At 44.8% G+C, this 19,123-nt stretch overlaps 1 protein-coding gene and 2 long non-coding RNA genes across 23 annotated transcripts in view; 1 reads left to right on the top strand and 2 right to left on the bottom strand.

Moving 5' to 3' along the window:
- LOC309533377 overlaps positions 1-10,604 on the bottom strand; it is a 29,120-nt gene extending 18,516 nt beyond the window's left edge. Inside the window, exons 1-2 of one of the 2 annotated variants that reach the window (XR_014220187.1) lie at positions 10,293-10,604; positions 3,813-3,885 (exon numbers count right to left, since the gene is read on the bottom strand). This is a non-coding gene — a long non-coding RNA (uncharacterized lncRNA). The remainder of the gene's footprint in view (positions 1-3,812; positions 3,886-10,292) is intronic. The other variant, XR_014220188.1, reaches the window with a different exon arrangement.
- A 232-nt stretch (positions 10,605-10,836) lies between these two features.
- The window catches only part of MBNL1 (muscleblind like splicing regulator 1), a 179,653-nt gene continuing 171,366 nt past the window's right edge, over positions 10,837-19,123 (top strand). For 5 of the 20 annotated variants that reach the window (XM_082224426.1, XM_082224417.1, XM_082224433.1 and 2 more), the window contains exon 1: positions 11,095-11,138. In XM_082224426.1, the coding sequence (XP_082080552.1) occupies positions 11,110-11,138 (29 nt within the window). In that variant the 5' untranslated portion in view covers positions 11,095-11,109. Of the gene's footprint in view, positions 11,139-19,123 lie in introns of all 20 variants that reach the window. The other 15 variants (XM_082224410.1, XM_082224409.1, XM_082224412.1 and 12 more) reach the window with 10 other exon arrangements.
- On the bottom strand, positions 11,143-12,078 carry LOC309533324. The gene is made up of 2 exons (XR_014220117.1): positions 11,883-12,078; positions 11,143-11,358 (listed from the first exon to the last, which is right to left on the bottom strand). It is a non-coding gene; the product is annotated as an uncharacterized lncRNA (long non-coding RNA).

Here is a 19,123-nt window from a genome sequence, read left to right as displayed (position 1 = left end):
GCGAAGCAAGCCCAGAGGAGATTCGTTTTGCGAAGCACCTCCAAAACGGAAAACTCTTTCGTCTAGCGAGTTTTCCGTCTTGCGAGGCATTCGTCTTGCGGGGCACCACTGTATACAAATTTATGGTGTGGCTGCAACTGAAATACTGTGTACAGGGTTGATCGTCTCTTCTCAAAAATCATTCTCAGAATGCTGAACTAGATCCAGCATTGGTCCAGCAGGCTTATATTATATTCTAATGTTTTGATTCACCTGCATTGAAGATACCAGCTTTGCCCATTGTATACTAATAAGGATGTTGCGATTATTATGGGATAGGCCACGTATAGTCTGCTTTAAATTTCATTTTGCTGCTCTGGCTGGCGATGCTTTATCAGCAAGTTTTTACACCTGCAGAAAGGTAGTGGAGACTTGATATAAAAAGTAGTATAGCCATGGCCATAAGGCAACAATTTTCCAAATTACTCCCTGTAGTTCCAACTCCAAATTAAGTTTGTGGGCTTGAAGAGGAAGAAAAAAACAACAACACAAAACAACCTCTTTGAATTGCACTTTGAAAATAGATTTGTGTCCTGTTTAAAAACTCTGCAGTCACAGGGAGGTAAACATTGTTTGGACAAAATGTAACATTTTGAGACAAGCTGCTCACTGCTTACAAGCTGCTTGGAGCATAATTTTAACATAGGAACAGATGCAAAGCTAAGGCTGAACTATCCTGCTCTCTCTCTCTCTCTTTATTAAAACAGTGACTTGCAGTATTTTAACAAGAGACTTGGGAAATCAATTTTGGCAAAGTCAAAATTTGAGGCACTGCTACGACGACGAAGGAAAGCCTCGAAATCAATGTATATTTTAGGGTTTCATCACGTGAAATGTTTCACCACAGGCATTAACTTCCATTGCTTCAGTTTGTACATGGAAGCAAGCAGATACCTTATTTATTTTAAAAGCTCAGAAACAACTGCAGGTTCTTTTTTTTTCTCATGCATACTAAAAGTTCAGATAACTTGGGTTTTTCTTTCCCGGCATTTTTGTAGTTCAGTTATACAGTCTAATGTAATTTTTAAAAGGGGAAATGAAGGGGGGGGAGAGAGATTTTCACAATGATAAATTATTATATTCAGGAGAAAGAGTGATATGGATAAATATTGTCTTGCTTTTTCATTCCAAAATTGGATAAATAAAGCCCATTTCTCAATAAATTTGCCCTGCTAGTTATTGAAGTTTTCCTTTGGTACGTTAATTTCATTATTACGGCTGTCTCCCAGATTCTTCCGAAGCAGTCTGCATTGCTGAACAGTGCAAAGTTTAAGGTAAAGGTACCCCTGCCCGTACAGGCCAGTCTTGACAGACTCTAGGGTTGTGCGCTCATCTCACTCTAGAGGCCGGGAGCCGGCGCCGTCCGCAGACACTTCTGGGTCACGTGGCCAGCATGACAAAGCTGCTCTGGTGAGCCAGCACCAGCGCAGCACACGGAAACGCCGTTTACCTTCCTGCTATAAAGCGGTACCTATTTATCTACTTGCACTTAAGAGTGCTTTCGAACTGCTAGGTGGGCAGGAGCTGGGACCGAACGACGGGAGCTCACCCCGCCGTGGGGATTTGAACCGCCGACCATGCGATCGGCAAGTCCTAGGCGCTGTGGTTTTACCCACAGCGCCACCCGCGTCCCTAGTGCAAAGTTTAGCACTGGTCAATAAACTTGCTACCAGTTGGAGATGTGTGCTTCTCACTTCTGATAGTATAATTCAGAGTAGGTAGTGTATTTCTAGATACTATATATCCTGTTAAAATAAGCAGCTGCTTCAAATACAGAAAGTACCTCTCTTTGGATGCAATCCCAATCATGAAGGCAGAGCCTTTACTATAATTATAGAAGCATTTGAACGTTAAAAAAAGTTCAGTAGCTTTGAGCAGCTCCTGCAAGAGTACTGAACCCAGTTTGCCAGGTAAGTCAGCAGATAGGATATTCACCAGAAATAACAAGCACCAAACACTGTTAATGGGGTGAGAATATACTTTGTGGCATTTTCTATTTGTATCCAAATGTAACATTGGTAGCTGTATCAGAAAAGGCCCAGTGCTTTGCAATAACATAGTAACACGGGGTTTTGTTTGCTTTTTAACATTTTAAAAGAAGTAGTAATCAAAGTCAAATTTCAAAACAAAATACTGTGGTTTCAGATTCAGAATTTGAATTGTTGACAAACTTCAAATGTATGCAGTATAAAACTTTGTTTTGGGTCTTACAATTCTGATATACAGTTAATATTCAATAGGTTATACTCAAAGTAGACCCGCTGAAATGAACGGACCGAAGTTAGTTGTGTTTTTTCGTTTCAGCGGGTGACCCTGAGTGTGGCTGATGCTGGATACACCTAAAGTCATCTAAAGCTTAGACTGCATGCTTTGTTTTGTTTTGACCGTTCTGCGAGTAGTTTGCACAAGCCACTTGTAACAGGTAAACGGTAAAGGTATAGAACCCGTGGAAGGTTAAGTCCAGTCAAAAGCGACTGTGCTGTTGCAGCGCTCATCTCACTTTCAGGCCAAGGGAGCCACTGTTTTTTCCACAGACAGCTTTCCAGGTCATGTGGCCAGCATGACTAAACCACTACTGGCATAACGGAACACTGTGACAGAAACCAGAGCACACGGAAACACCATTTACCTTCCCACCACAGTGGTACCTGTTTATCTGCTTGCCCTGGTGTGCTTTTGAACTGCAAGGTTGGCAGGAGCTGGGACAGAGCAATGGGAGCACACCCCGTCGTGCGGATTCAAACCACCGACCTTCCGATCAGCATGCCCAAGAGGCTCAGTGGTTTAGACCATAGCGACACCCGCTCCCCTCCCCTTGTCAAACAGATGCCCCAATCCATTTGGGGGCAAATGCATGTAGAAGATGTGTGCCTCCTTAGCTGAAAGAGCAATCCCATGAGTAAATGGGTACTATGTATGGGGTTCCCCACTCCAGTCCAACAACCGGATTGCATAATAGCGATAGAGCCTTGCTGGATCAAACCAAAGTTCAGTCTAAGGCATGCATGAGGAACCTGTGTCCTTCCAGATAGTGCTAGACTACAGCTCCAATCATCCTTGATGCTGGCTGGGGGTTAGGGGTGCCAGAGGCCAGCATAGGCCCCACACCCGATTCACAAAACATGCATGGAGACCTTTCAAAATGTTGAGGTCCTCCCTGTTTGATGCCCAACAACTGGCTGGTGGGATCTTAACATTTAAAAACGTGCTGCTCCCTTTGGATTGGGGGTGGTGCTATTTCAGAACTAAACAAAAGCTCGTCAGTGCTATGCTTTGGTGTTGATGCCTATGTTGCCATGTTGACTGAGAGCGAGACAGAACCTCACTGTGCCTGTGACGTTGAGGGGAGGGTGCGAGGAAGTCTCGCTTCTGTGGTTTAGAATGGCAAGCTTTTGACGGCTGCAGAAGCTCCTGAAATATTATATTCATCTGCGTAGACAGTTATTTTCTTTGTGGCTTGACTCCTTATGACTCATTCGTAGGTCGGTGTCATGGCAGCTTTCCCTTTCCAGCTTTTCTGTACAATGTCTGGTGTTGGTGGGGTGGGTCATTCTGCAGTTTTGAGTACAAGGTCACCTTCAGGATATAGTGGGGCTTTTGCCTCCCCTCTAGTTCTTTATAATACGTTCTCTGAAGAATTCCTCTCCGCCCCAAGATGACCTCAAGGCAGCTATTGGCATATTTAGTAAAGATCTAGGGGGACTAAATCGGGAGACACAAAGTGCTTCTGTGCGAGGATGAGAACAGTGTTTAATGGGGAAACAAACACTCACCTGCGCTCTCTTTTTCTCTCGAGGTGGAGGTCACTATAAGAGTTCTTTCCAGCCAATGTAAGAGGCTGCTTGACTAGGTGGAAAGAAAAGTCCATGTTGAATTATGCAGAGTGATTTTTGATGTTCAGAACAAAAGAAGAGAATAGTTGTGCAGTCAGAAAGACATGCATGGTCTGAAGTTTTAAAGGAGTGGTCTCTTTTGAAAACTTAAGGAAAATAAAATAAAAGCAGAATGTGCTTTGTCACTGATAAAATCTGTGAGATGGGGTATGTTTTAAGATAGTTGGGTAGTGATCCAAGGTCACGGGGGGGGGGGAAGAGGGCTAGCAGGGTCAAACACCCTTTATTATTTCTTCATAGAGTCCCTGCAGAATCTGTGTCTCGAGAGTATCATAGTTGCCCAATCAGCATGAAAGGGGAGCTTTTTGACCACTCTGCTTTCCAAAGCTTACATTTAAGAACACTGAAAACACAAGCTGCTTCAGTTTCAAGAGAACAGTGTGCAAGGTTTGTCATGCACAATGGGACTTCACAGAAAACACAACAAAAGAAGATACTGGGTTCTGCAAATCACTTCCCCGTGTATGTGCACAGAAAATAGGAGATTTAACTGAAAGGCAGGCAACTCGTGGAGCTCTGCAGTGCTTGTTGCAATGCGTCCCTAATTATTAATATTGTATAACTATAAGATTTTTTGCATCATCTCAGAAGGGCTGTGACCTAATGAAGGGACCCTGCACTTCTGAGTTGGCCACTCCCCTACTGGCCTTATAGCATGCTAGCAAGGACTGCCTTCTCCCACATCAGAAAAGGGAAAACTGGAGTCCTCAAGATGCTGCTGTACCATAGCTGCCATAATTAATGGTCATTGGCCGTGTGGCTGATGGGAGTTGTAGTCCAAATATTTGGCAGGCTGTACACTCAAAGTCACTGCTGAGGTGAGAGCTAGGTATGTCCCATTAGATAGCCATCTCTCATGGATGCTTTAGCTGTGATTTGTGCATTGCATGGGGTTGGACTAGATGACCCTTGGATCCCTTTCAACTCTTACATTTCTATGACTTGATGACTCCATAATATTATCTCCAGAAGTGTACGCATCCACAAACATGTGCAATATGGATGAAACCCACCTTTAGTCATAATCAGAGAAGGGTGATATAAACAAAGTAAATTTATTTCTCTGATTATGGCTTTTTTGGGTGTCTGTATCGGTTGTGCAGGGACGCGGGTGGCGCTGTGGGCTAAAGCCTCAGCGCCTAGGGCTTGCCGATCGAAAGGTCGGCGGTTCGAATCCCCGCGGCGGGGTGCGCTCCCGCTGCTCGGTCCCAGCGCCTGCCCACCTAGCAGTTCGAAAGCACCCCCGGGGGCAAGTAGATAAATAGGTACCGCTTACCAGCGGGAAGGTAAACGGCGTTCCGTGTGCGGCTCTGGCTCGCCAGAGCAGCGTTGTCACGCTGGCCACGTGACCCGGAAGTGTCTGCGGACAGCGCTGGCCCCCGGCCAATAGATGTGAGATGGGCGCACAAACCCCAGAGTCTGTCAAGACTGGCCCGTTCGGGCGGGGGTACCTTTACCTTTACCTTTTATCGGTTGTGCAAAGGAGAAAAGGATGAGCTGGCTTAGCATCCCAGACCCTCTGGGATTATTCTAAAATCATTGTGTGAGGCAGTAACTCACTACGCTTAAATAATAATAATAATAATAATAATAATAATAATAATAATAATAATAATTATTATTATTATTATTATTATTTATTTATACCCCACCCATCTGGCTGGGTCTCCCCAGCCATCCTGGGCGGCTTCAAACAAAGTATTAAAATACAATGGTCTGTTAAACATTAAAAGCTTCCCTAAACAGGGCTGCCTTCAGATGTCTTCTAAAAGTCTGGTAGTTGTTCTTCTCTTTGATATCTGGTGGGAGCGCGTTCCACAGGGCAGGCACCACCACCAAGAAGGCCCTCTGCCTGGTTCCCTGTAACCTCACATCTCACAGTGAGGGAACTACCAGAAGGCCCTTGGTGCTGGACCTCAGTGTCCGGGCAGAACGATGGGGATGGAGATGATCCTTCAGGTATATGGAAAGATAAGAAGATCTGTGCCATTCTGCTCAGAGCACCAGGTTGATTGTGAGCACATTATAAATCCCAACATACATAGCTGGTATTATTGACAAGTGCACTCCTTTTCACAATGGCCGCATAGATTTTACAAGTAGGCTTCAGCAGAAAAGACACTCTGTTTAAACACGGACTAGTCAGATTCGAGCAGTCAGGATGGAATTTTTCTGGGCACTGGTATTTAATTTGTCATTGTAGAGGTCCTAGAAGCGTTCTTTACGCTGTCCGTGCTCAGTTTCCTCTCTGTAGTCAGCTTGCAGCTACACAGAAACCAACCCCAGTTAATAATTGTACAATCGTGGCTTCCATTACCAGACTTGGGTCAGTTCTACGTACACATTATGCAGAATGGCTTGGGGAAACTCTGGACTGTACCACTTGAGGCTATAGATAGGCGGTCTTACTTTCTGCATGCTCCCTCCCACTACACTGAATCTTTATCTTAGGCCAACACTTAACTTTTTCTATGATGTGCTAGCTTGCTACAAGGAAGAAGCTTCTTTTTTTTTTTTTTGCCCTGGACTCACTTCCAGAAATGGCGCAGCCCTTGCAATTTGAAGTGGTGTCTTCCCGAATCCTACCACCCCAGTCTCCCATTATTTCTATGATGCCTGGAATGTTAATTTCATAGAATCATAAAATTGTAGAGTTGGAAGGGACCAGGAGGGTCATCTAGCCTAACCCCCTGAAATGCAGGAATCCTTTTGTCCAAAGTGGGACTCGAACCCACGTTCATGTACTCAGTGCTATAGCACATGCTCTGCATGTAAAAGGTTCCAGGTTTAATGCCAAGCATCTTCGAGATAGGACTAGAGGAGAGACCCTTTTCTGAAACCCTGGAGATCTGCTGGATAGACTGAGCTATATGAACCCATAGCCTGGCTCTATGTAAGGCAGATTCCTATAGTCTGCTTTAACACGAAGTGAAGGTTAGCACAACTATTTGGGAAGGTCTGCAGCTCAGCGGCAGAACACTTGCTTGGCACGCAGAAGGTCTCAGGTTCAATTCTGGCATCTCCAGGTATGGCTGGGAAAGACCCCTGCCTGGCACCACTGAAAGCCACTGCCAGTTCGTGTAGACACTACTGAGGTAGATGACTGGCTGGTCTAAGACAGCTTCCTATGTTCCTCAGATATCATCACCACCACCCAGTAAGTTTCCGAGCACAATTCAACGTGTTGGTGCTGACCTTTAAAGCCCTAAACGGCCTCGGTCCTGTATACCTGAAGGAGCGTCTCCACCCCCATCGTCCAGCCCCATCATCCAGGACACTGAGGTCCATTGCCGAGGGCCTTCTGGCAGCTCCCTCACTGAGAGAAGAGAGGTTACAGGGAACCAGGCAGAGGGCCTTCTCGGTAGTGGCGCCTGCCTTGTGGAATGCCCTCCCAGCAGACGTCAAGGAAATAAACAACCATTTTACTTTTAAAAAACAACTGAAGGCGGCCCTGTTTAGGGAAGTTTTTAATGTCTGACGCTGTATTGTTTTTAATATTCAGTTGGAAGCCGCCCAGAGTGGCTGGGGAAACCCAGCCAGATGGGCGGGGTATAAATAATAAATCATCATCATCATCATCAATTTATTAATCGCCTCCTACACAATCAACTCAAGCCAATATACAGCAAAAACAGAAAAAGACCAAAACACTAAAAAAAAAAAAGATTTTGAAGAAAACAAGAACAATACAAAACAGACATTCATGGCAGGGACACCTTCAGTTATTTCTAGAAAACACACAGAGGGTGTTTGACACTGCTCAACACAAATGCTCTAAAACAGAATGGGCCTTTTCTGCGGTGGCTCCCCATTTGTGAATGTGCTTTCTCCGCAGGGAGGCTTGATAAGCAAAAACATTCCCCTTCAAGCACATCTTGGGTTGATTAAATGATCTATGGCCTTGTAAATGTGTTGGGGGAGTTGTTAGCTACGTTACGTATTTTGTGTTTTTCATTTTGTGTTTTAAACTGTCCTGCGATCTTTGGATGAAGGATGGTATATGAATTTAATACGTAACAGCAACAGGAACAGCCAGAATGAAAGCTCTGCTCCGAGTTACTGTGGAGCAGGCTTCTGAGAACTTTGGAACTTGCAGAAGAAGCTTTCTTGCAGACCACAGCAACCTACTGGGTATATAAAGGATAAGGTGGACTCTCAGGTAACCCGGTGCTAAACTGTATACTGTAGTACCCAAACTGTGTTAGTACCAACATCTTGAACTTGGCTGGGTAGTAGATTGGCAGATCACTTCTGCATCTGAACCTGCAGCGCCAGGTGAGTGTTCTGTCACCAAGAAGCATCAGTAGAAATTAATTGTAGGAGTTTTCGTTGCTATGGAAGTTAACTAGGTAAGCCAGACAAAATTGTATGCAGCGAAAGAGGCAGCTTTTCCCTATCAAATGGGCATGCTCCCAAAACAGAGAAGACCCATTTAAATTAATGCACATGTTAATCGTGGCCATGCATTTCAATTGGTCTACTCTGGGTATAATATTAGATCCAATGCTCTATTGGGAAACAGGAAGGGGGCGAGCTTAATATCGCATAGATTTGATTATTATTTTTTGCATGTTTCTACTACGTGGAATCTGCTGCTCCTCATATAGTTCTCTTTCAGTTCTCCTGTGTGTGCCCTAAAGGTTCCTATGGGATTGGTGCAGAATCAGTAAGTATAAATAGTACTGTGCGGCTTGAGCAGATTGTGCTAAATCAGGGCATCCGATGCCATTTTCACAAATGATGCACCAACCGACTGAAGATCGGTATTTGAATTTTCTGCATCTGCAATGCAAATGAAAATGCAAACCTTACACCGGCTAGGATGCACATCCAACTTCTGAAACCCCCAACCCCTGCTAACTTTGTCCCCCTGGGACTTTCACAATCCCACCCACGCTACACAAATAACATGCAAGAGTCTCAGCTAGAGCCACTGCCTCACTCCCAGGGGGCCTGAAGGCTGTGACTGTATACACAATACTGTTAACTCTGCATCCAGTGCCCTATCACTTCTAGTTTGGAAAGTGGTCTACACTCGTTAGCCACAAGCCACAGCTCTCCCATCATATCTTATGCAATACTGCATGTTGATGCCTTCCCCCCAAAAAAAACCCAGCTTCGATCCAAACTGAGAAAAAGAATGACCTTGCTGCTTTTTAAGCTGATCATGTGCACCTAGCTTGTCGGTATTTTGCGGAAGAGATTCAACTGCATACGTTAGGTTTGCACGATCGAAGTGGATTATAAAGGGCTCAGTCCCCCTAATGCGATAAAGCCACTCAAAACAAAACAAAACATTTTTGCTGTCTGGAAAGTGTCAGTGAAATATAGAATTGTAGAGTTGGGCCCCTGTGGATCATCTAGTCCAACCCCCTCTACAATGAAGGAATATGCAGCGGTCCCATACAGGGATTGAAATTGCAACCGTGACATTATCAGCACTGTGCTCAAACTGAGCTATCCAGGCTGGTCATAGAATCAGAGTTGGAAGAGACCTCAGGGTCATCTAGTCCAACCCCCTGCAATGCAGGGATCTCAGCTAAAGCGTCCATGACAGATGGCCATCCAACCCCTGCTTAAAAACCTTCAAGGAAGAAGTGTCTACCACCTCTTGTGGGAGTCTGTTCCACTGATGAACAGCTCTGTCAGAAAGTTTTTCCTGATGTTAAATTGGAACCTCCGTTCTTGTAACTTAAATCCATTGATTCAGGTCCATTGTTTTGTCATTGATTTCAAGTCCTACCCTCCAGAGCGAGATGCAAGATGCATTGAGAAATAGGGGGTGAATGGGAAGATGTGTAAACACCCCACAAGCAAATCAGGATGAATGCATGCTCATTGTCGAATAACCACTTTGTAAACAAATTAGGATAAATGCTAATAGTCTAGCCACTGTGTAGGCCTTGTGGAAGCAAATTAGGATAAATGCTGAATAAACAAGTCGGCCGGAAAAGCCCTCAAAGTAATATTTTTACAAAGCTTATGAACATACTCAGGATTACCAGCACACACGAAACGAATCTCCCATTAAAACAGCAGCAATAACCACCCTGTACCTAGAAAACTAGCGCATAAATGATTTGCTGCTAACTTTCCAGGTGCAGGGACGTGCGCATATGAAGAACTGAGTCATGCAGCCACACCCTGCCAGCGGCTGCCAGGATGGTAGAGTCATCTGCCATTTGGCTCAGGGAGCATCTTGGCTCAGACGCAGCATTTGTGCCACAAATAAAGCCACACCAATGACCGAGAAGGTCTGGAACGAAAGGCCAGGAAGCAGCGGGCGTCTGGCGACTGAAGCGCGCCGAGAATTTTAAGTAACCTCGCAGCGAAGTGCTGCAAAGTCTGCGGGCTCTTCACCTTAACCTTGCGGGCTCCCCGTTCCCAGCGCGCGCCACGCAAATCCCACGCCGGCCCCAGGCGCGACCCTCCCCGCGGCGAGCCCTCCGCGTGTGCCGCACTGGCGGCGCAACTCCGAGGCTGTTTTTCTCGCCTCTCTCGGTTTCACCCATGAAATCCGGAAGATACCAAGGCGAGGCTTTTTCCTAGGGGGTCCCGAGGGCGGCTTTTCCGCCGCTTTCCCCGCTTTTGCACCCCCCACTGTACCGGCCGGATTTGCCAGTTCCTAGCAGCTTGCAAAAAGGAGAAAAAAGTTTGGCTTCCCCTTTTCCCTCCTACTTAAAAAAACCCCGCGCGGAAGGGTGGAATTTTTTCCCCTCCAAATTAAAACACGCACACATTTTTATTTTTTTTTAAATGCAAGCCCTCCTTCCTCCGTGTGCATTCTTGCAGGCTCCACAAAGTACGCCCAGCCGCTTCCTGGTCGGGGTTTTTTGCAGCGTGGAGGAGGGGCAGTTGCAGGCAGCAGCGGAAACCAGACATTACAGATAAGAGTGTGCAGCGCACAGCCGTCGGCAACTGTCTCTCTCCCTTTCTCGCGCGCGCGCTCGCTCGCTCTCCTCTGCTTCCCCCCCTTTGCACTGCAGTTGCATGAGGATTGGGGCGACGAGAATGCCACTGTGACGGAGGCGTGTGACAAGTCCCCATCTTTTTTTTTTCCTTTCCCCCCTTTTCTTTTTTTCTTTTTTCTTTTGGGTGTTTTTTCCCCCTCCCAATTTCTTGGTCATCCTCTCTCGCGAATCCCCCACAATGCCTTGGTCGATCTGTCTACAATCTGATGGTTGCCTCTGGAAGGAAATGTGAGAGGTAAGAAGAGCGTGTTTTAATTTTATGTTTTTTTAACCCCGCGCCTTTTTCTTCTCTTCTTTCATCATCGCCATCTGGCTTTCGACGATCGCGTTGTCGCCGTCGTGACATGTCGCCGATCCTTCAGGTTCTGGCAGATCGGGGCTAGAGGTGGTGGTAGTGGGGTTTTTTAAAATTTTATTTAAACGCCACGCTTTCCAAACAACACACCCAGTGGTGGCTAAAAGAAGGAGAGGAGGGAGGAAGTGAGATGTTAAGAAGTGCAGGGATATTGTTCTACCCCACCCCCCCACCCCATAGACACTTCAAGGCTTTCCGATCGCGCCTCAGAAAAGAGATTTTATTTATTTTTTATTTAAAAAGGAAGGGAGCAGGGGCTGCAGTTCTGCTCCGAGCAGCCGCTTCCTGCCCGTGCGTGCGCGCCTGTATCGCTCTGCAGGGTCGTGCAGTTTTGCAGTCTTTTACGCACGTAACCAGACACATACACACGGAGAGGGAGAGGGAGAGAGAGACAGGCAGGCGCGCGCGCGCGCGCGCACGGAAGCTTGGAGACACCGGCTTGAGCAGGTGCATGGAAAGGTCTCCCTCCCCAATCACTCCCTGACCTTTCTTCCAAGCTTAAATTACCCCCCTGAACTTGGCTGTGTGCTGCAATGCCCTCTTATTATAGACCGGGCACCGGCTCTCTCTCTCTACTCCACGGGACTTTGACAACCCTCCCATTTCACAGCCCCAGCGACCTACCGCAAGCCATCGTTGCCACAAGGTCCAGCAGGGTTTGAGGCTGGTTTCCTTGCAAGGTGTTTCCTCCCCATCCTGATTTTCGGGAAGGGGTAGTAGACTCACTCGCCCGCCTGTTCAGTCTCACTTTCCTTTTTGAAAAGTGGGCCAAATGCGTCTGCCGGAGAGGTTAATTTCTCGCCTTCCTGCACATAAATGGTGGGTGCCATCTCTGGCTGGGCTTCCTTTTATGGAAGGCGCTGTCATTTGGGATCTCAGGGCTTTTGCACAAGTTGGTAGGGCAGGAAACCCCCCTCCCCAAAGGGTGGGGAAGTTTTGTTTTGTATTTATAAAATAAACAACACAAATTTTCCCTGTGCTCAACTATACGTGGCACATAGTAACTGAAGTTTGATATATGCAAGTTTGCCTTTATAAGGAATGAAATAGCATTTTAAAACCCATCCTATTGATTATATTTTAAATCCAGAAGTGTCTGTGAGAGAGACAGAGAGATCAGATTGTGTGTCCTTTAATGGGCAGGAATTTGTTAATAGCACTGCATCATGAGAAAACATTATGATTCAGGTTTCTCTAGGGGGATGTTAACTGTGGTGCAGTGTACAGTCTTGTCTCCAAAGTAGTTAACTGGCACAGGTAGGCAGAAAGAGCCAGTTCACTCCCTGGTAGATACAGAGCTTCTTAAATGCTAGAAGTGAATTGTTGGCAGACACAGGTTATTCCTAAAGTGATCAAAACTCTTAAGGGATTTTTTTTTTTTTAAGAGAGAGAGAATCTGTGTGGGTTTATCTATAGCTGTGCCATCTTAATTATAATTAATTAACTTTGTATACATCCCTTCATCCAAAGGTCAGAGGGCAGTTCACAAGATAAATAATACATACGCATCTTGAGAATATATACATTATATATAATGTAATACTGAGTCTATATATTCTATATTAGGAGAACATTAGTTTGCAGGTTTTTAGGCCTCTTCATCGGGCTTTCTGTATTCAACTTGTGTGGTTATATATCCTTACTTTACAAATGTTTACGTGTTTTGAGGAATCATTATCAGTGTTTTAGATAGAGCTTGACTGTTCAGTTAGCAATATGATTCGAAGTCTCCAAGATACTCCTATTTCCTCTGGTGCTTGGCTGCGTATTGCAATTTCTTTTAAGCAGTACATCGCCAAAGGAGAGCTAGCTGTCAGTTCACAAGGATTTTCACAACAGCTGAAAACCTTTTGATGTGGACGAAAAGTCATGTGGTCAATCATCTGAACATGTCCTAAAGACGGAAAAGTGAAAACAGCCAGTATAATCGGTTAATTGTTGCAGTAGGGAAGATACGAATTCAGGAATTCAGAGTTAGACGCATGTTGGGGGGAGGGAATGGTGTTGCTTAAGGAATTTTCAGTGGCCTGTAAAGGAGACTGAGCAATCCTGTTGCAAAATCTTACAACTGCCCCACCATGACTAAAGAGAACTTCAAGGAGTCTCAGCCGAGCTCATACACCTGGGCACCAGTGTCTGGAAATTACTTTGGGAACTAAAGTTACAACTGCTCACATAGGGTGTTTTGGAATAAACACAGTGTCTTTGCGGGTGGATCTGATTTTGGAGGCATTTTGTTCCTTACGTTTATTTAGGCCTCGGTCCTATACCTTACTTACCCGGGAGTAAGTGCCATTGAACTCGGTGGGGCTTGCCTGTGAGTAGACATTTTAATAGGAGTAATTCGTCTACTCCAACTACAATAAACACATACCAAGGTTGTAGATCTAGACTGCCTTTTCCAGGAATAAGCCTTATTGGTTTACTTTTGAGTAGACACCTATCCGGTTGTGCTGTGAGATTTCATAGATAGCGGAATAGTTAATGGTGCTGCAGAAATTGGTAGCGCTCCTTCATTTGCTAAGCATTTATGGCAAAAGGACTGATCAGGCTACCTAAGTATCTGATAGAGACTTGCAGGCGTGCTGTTTCAAGGAAATGTGGCAAAATGTGTATGGAATGATCATAAAATTTTGATATAGGTCAAAGGTGAGAGAGAAAAAGTGGGGTGGAGGGAGAGGGGGAAAGTGATAAAAGGACCGTGCGTGTTAATTATAGGTAGAAGATAAGCTGTGTGCTCTTCCTTTATTGTATCCGTATAAGAGGGTGCTTTTGTTGAAAAGCAGATTAAATTCTAGCCCTCTTCAAAAGCAGTGATAACAATTCAATATTGGCCTAATTTAGATATCTGGAGTGCTTTGTGGGCTTCTCTGATCCTTCCTTCCTTCCTTCTCCTCTGCCACCCCTAGCTTCTCATTTGCTTTTCCTTCTTCCCTTTTTTTGGTTAGGGGTAAGGAGTTATAGTTTGCTGTAACATCTGACCCAGATTAACTATAGCAGGGGTGTGGAACCTGTGGCCTTCCCAATCTTGTGGGATGCCCAGCTCCCACCAGCCTCAAACAGCATGGCCAGCTGTTAGGGATGAATTGAATCGAAGCCCAGCAACATCTGGAGGGCCCTCATCCCTGAACGGTGGCTCCTGGTCCTAGTTGACTTTCAAATCAGAATTTGAAACCGGGTTCCTGATCCTTGTTTTGAGGTGGTCATGGGGAACTACCTTGTGCAGTGGTAACCATAGGTAAAGTAAAGGTAAAGGAATCCCTGACCATTAGGTCCAGTCATGGCTGACTCAGGGGTTGTGACGCTCATCTTGCTTTACTGGCAAGTACAGCTTCCGGGTCATGTGGCCAGCATGACTAAGCCGCTTCTGGCGAACCAGAGCAGCGCATGGAAACGCCGTTTACCTTCCCGCCGAAGCGGTACCTATTTATCTACTTGCACTTTGACGTGCTTTCGAATTGCTAGGTTGGCAGGAGCAGGGACCAAGCAACGGGAGCTCACCCCGTTGCAGGGATTCGAACCGCCGACCTTCTGATCAGCAAGTCCTAGGCTCTGTGGTTTAACCCACAGCGCCACACACGTAGTGTGGTCCAAATGTTGTGGTAGCTAGGAAAGGAGGGATTCATGTAGGAAGAGGAAGAAGGGCGATGGTGGAGCCTTGAAGCCCATCTCCCCCAACCATGGTTGAGCGATCAGCCCAAGCTGGTGACTGAACTAGACTGTTGTCTCAAGGCCCAATTCAGAAGGGGAGTTTAATGCAAGTTTTCTTTTTTTAAAATATGTGCATGTGGATGAGTGCGCTTTTTTTTTTGTTCTTATGCTACCTCGAGATTTCGGAACACCTCATTGCAGCTCCGTGGCTAGAGTTTACAGAAGGCAGTCCTGTGTTTGAAGAAGCCGTCTACTTGACAGGCTGTCTGGTGCAAGCTCAGCTTAAAGGTGACGGAGGAGAACAAGAGTGGCATTGAAGTTGGCTATCAGGAGTCAGCAAGACAGATCAGGCACACAGGGTACCAGATCATAGCCTTTCTGAAGACATCTGTAGGCAGCCCTGTTTAGGGAGGCTTTTAATGTTTGACGGACTATTGTATTTTAATATTTTGTTGGAAGCTGCCCAGAGTGGCTGTGGAAACCCAGCCAGATGGGTGGGGTATTATTATTATTATTATTATTATTAATAATAATAATAATAATAATTAAAAAATAAAAATAAAAATAAAATATTATTATTATTTCCCACTGCTGTGCGGTGCATTGCATTTCAATTTAAATAATAGCAATTCTGAAAATTCACATCTATACCTATAAATCTGCACATGCAAATTTCATGTAACATTTGCCCTGTTTTTGTGCAGATCACACACACTCCACCTTAAACTTGCACCTCCCACATACAGATTCAGAGCTTACATCTCTGCACCACTATCAAATCTCTGGGATAAAAGTATCTATTTGCCTGTTGGTTCACGTTTACTGCATCTTCGAGAGGTCTCTGTTGGACCAATGTGAGGCCCTAAGATTTTTTCGGCAGGTACCGGTGCGGGGGGAAATGTAGAAGACAACTGGAAAATCACAGTCACCTTCTTTCCTTGGCAACGCTAGAGAAAGTATAAAACCAGGTTATCCTATAAATGTTCCAGGCACCCTAATTGGATTCCATTATTATTTAGAATTACTGTTTCTTCAGAGCACCTCTTTACGTATTCGCTGCTAAACAGTTCCTTCTTGAGTGATTAAGGCCAGAGTACCGTGCAATGGAGTGTTTCTGCACTAAATCATTTTGATAAGGTTGAGAAGATCCTTGAAAATCCATTTCTTAAACAGGGTGTTGGAAGAAGAGATCAGTCATTTATTGTGTAAACCTAAAAGGGGCATTTAGCTGGCCTTTTACTTCTCATGCTGCAGATCATTATGCAACGTGGAACATCACCACTGGCTTGAGTTCCTGAAGTGCTGGATAGATAGAGGCTCTGGGCTTTGTTTGTTGCGCAGGTTGCGAATTGCGTTTGCATGAGGGATGGAGCGATGCGATCCCTAAGTTTACAGGGCAATATATAAGTTCAATAAATAATAAATAATAATAATAATGATATATACAGATAGAACTGCCCAGTTCTATTGAGCAGTTTAGCATTATAGCAGTATATTTGAAAAGTATTTCTTGGCTTCTATGAGAGTTTAAGGCCAGGGTCCTTAGAGCTGTGTCAAGAACGTATAGAAGTTTGAACATACCCACTGGAATTTTTTAATGCCACCTCCCTTTGAACAGCAGACTCGGCCGACTCCATAAGCCCATATCGCAAACAGGTTTTAAAAAGCATCTTTATGCTTCAAAAGCCATTTCCCATGTGGTGGCTGTTTGAGGAGCTCAAGATGCTCACAGGTCCCTTTGGGTTGCAGAACTAGGTTGTGTAATCCTTCATATCTTGGCACTTTATAGCTGTGTTTGAAACTCTCTCTCTCTCTCTCTCTCTCTCTCTCACACACACACACACACACACACACACACACATATATATAATGGGACGCAGGTGGCGCTGTGGGTAAAACCACAGTGCCTAGGACTTGCCGATCGTATGGTCGGCGGTTCGAATCCCCGCGGCGGGGTGAGCTCCCGTCTTTCGGTCCCAGCTCCTGCCCACCTAGCAGTTCGAAAGCACCCTTAAAAGTGCAAGTAGATAAATAGGGACCGCTTTATAGTGGGAAGGTAAACGGCGTTCCGTGTGCTGCTCTGGTGCAGGCTCGCCAGATGCAGCTTGTCACACTGGCCACGTGACCCGGAAGTGTCTTTGGACAGCGCCGGCTCTCGGCCTCTAGAGTGAGATGAGCACACAACCCTAGAGTCTGTCAAGACTGGCCCGTACGGGCAGGGGTACCTTTACCTTTATAGATCTATATCTATATCTATCTATCTATCTATCTATCTATATCTATATCTATATCTATATCTATATCTATATCTATATCTATATCTATATCTATATCTATATCTATATATCTATGTATATATATATTTGCCAAATGGCATCTGAAACCTGGATTATGGTTGCCACAACAGAATGTCTAGGTGCTTTATGCAGTTGGAATTTTTTATTATTATTATTATTATTATTATTATTATTATTATTAATTTCATTTCTGTTCCACTTTATATTTTAAAGAAAAAATCTCCACATGGTTAACAACACATTAAAACATCAAATAAAACAACCCAGAATAAACCAAATTCAAGCTTCAAGGAAAACATTTCAGACCCTTCTCTAAGTGACATTTTGCTTTCTCCATATTTATTTACCTGGTACTCTAGGAAGATGGTGTGGTGCAGTGGTTAGAGTGTTGGACTAGGATCTGGGAGATCGGGGTTCAAATCCCCACTCAGTCAGGAAGTTAACTGGGTGACCTTGGGCCAGTCACAGCCTCTTAACAGAGTTGTCATTGGGATTAACTGAGGAGGGCTATGTGTGTGTGAATCATGACCTCCTTAGAGGAAAAGTTGGGAAATAAATGCAGTAAATAAGCACTTCTGCTTACCTGCTTAAGAAACTTGGAGGGGCCAGCCAGATGGAGATGTCAGTCGCCAACCTGGCATCCAGAGATCTCCATGTGATCATAATTAGACCTGCGCTAGTAGCAAAACGCGCCTGGCTCCTGGCTAATTTCTAACACTGACTTCAAGGTGGCACACATGGTACTTCCTCCCCCACTATCCAAGCCCTGTGAAGTGGGTTGTTTGAAATACTTTTCTTCCCACTCTTTGTCCCCAAGGAGATCAGCCCATCATAACCTAAAATCAGCAGCAGCAGCAGTAGTAGTAGTAGTAGTAGTAGTAGTAGTAGTAATAATAATAATAATAGAAAAATGAGCAAGCATTGAGTGACAACCAAGGTTAGGTTGAGAGAGAGCGCGCACGATTGGCTCAAGGTCACCCAGTGAGCTTCATGGCAGAGTAGCAATTTAAGCCCTAGTCTTGCACTCTAGTTAGTCTCCTCCAGATGTTTTGGACTGCAACTCTTATCAGCCCCAGCCAGCATGGCTCATAGTCAGGGGTGATAGGAATTGATATCCAGGAACATGGCGGGGGGAGGGCACTAGGTTGAGTGACGCTGCTCTAGATTCTACATGCATTTAGCTATATGGATTATGGATGTGTTGGTTCCCTGTTCTATTGCTTTTGAACATGGGGGGAGGAAGATATATGTCGGTGGCGCTGTTTCATTGTTTTATCATTTATTGTGTAATCCGTCCTAAAAATATGCATATCGAGGGACACTTTGGTTTTATAAAAGAAAATAAAAATAAGGTTTGCCAATCAGGTTTGCAAATGCTTACACGAATGTCACAGCTACATTTTCACACTGTGAAATAGGCTTGTGCATTTGTTTAGACCGGGTGTGAAACCTCGGCTTTTAGAGAATCCCACCTGCTGCGTGCTGCAATCTGTTTTGCAGCCATCCTAGGTTTGAAGTATCATTTCTCACATCGTGTTATCCAGTGGGCTCCGTGACCCTTTATTTATTCATTGCGCTTGCAGGTTGCCTCATCAGAACAAAAGTTTCCAGGGCATTCTTGCAACATAACATGTGGCAAAAAAGTATGCTTTCAGCATGCTAGGTTTGTGAAGTTTCTCATGTGCTGAAACCCTTTGGGCAGCTCTTCCTTCCACAGTAATGTGGATGTCTCAACCCGCTTCCAAGGGTTAGACGTTAGACACTGTGTACAGGTGAAACTCGGAAAATTAGAATATCGTGGAAAAGTTTATTTATTTCACTAATTCAACTTAAAAGGTGAAACTAATATATGAAACTAATATATTTAATGAAGCACAGTAGACCAATACCAGCTGAGTCCCTACCAGCTGATGACAT

This window comes from Podarcis vaucheri (genome assembly GCF_965113315.1).
Source record: "Podarcis vaucheri genome assembly, chromosome: 5".
NCBI classification, from domain to species: domain Eukaryota; kingdom Metazoa; phylum Chordata; class Lepidosauria; order Squamata; family Lacertidae; genus Podarcis; species Podarcis vaucheri.
The sequence above is the reverse complement of the archived record's forward strand: the minus strand, read 5'-3'. Positions and strand labels throughout refer to the sequence as shown.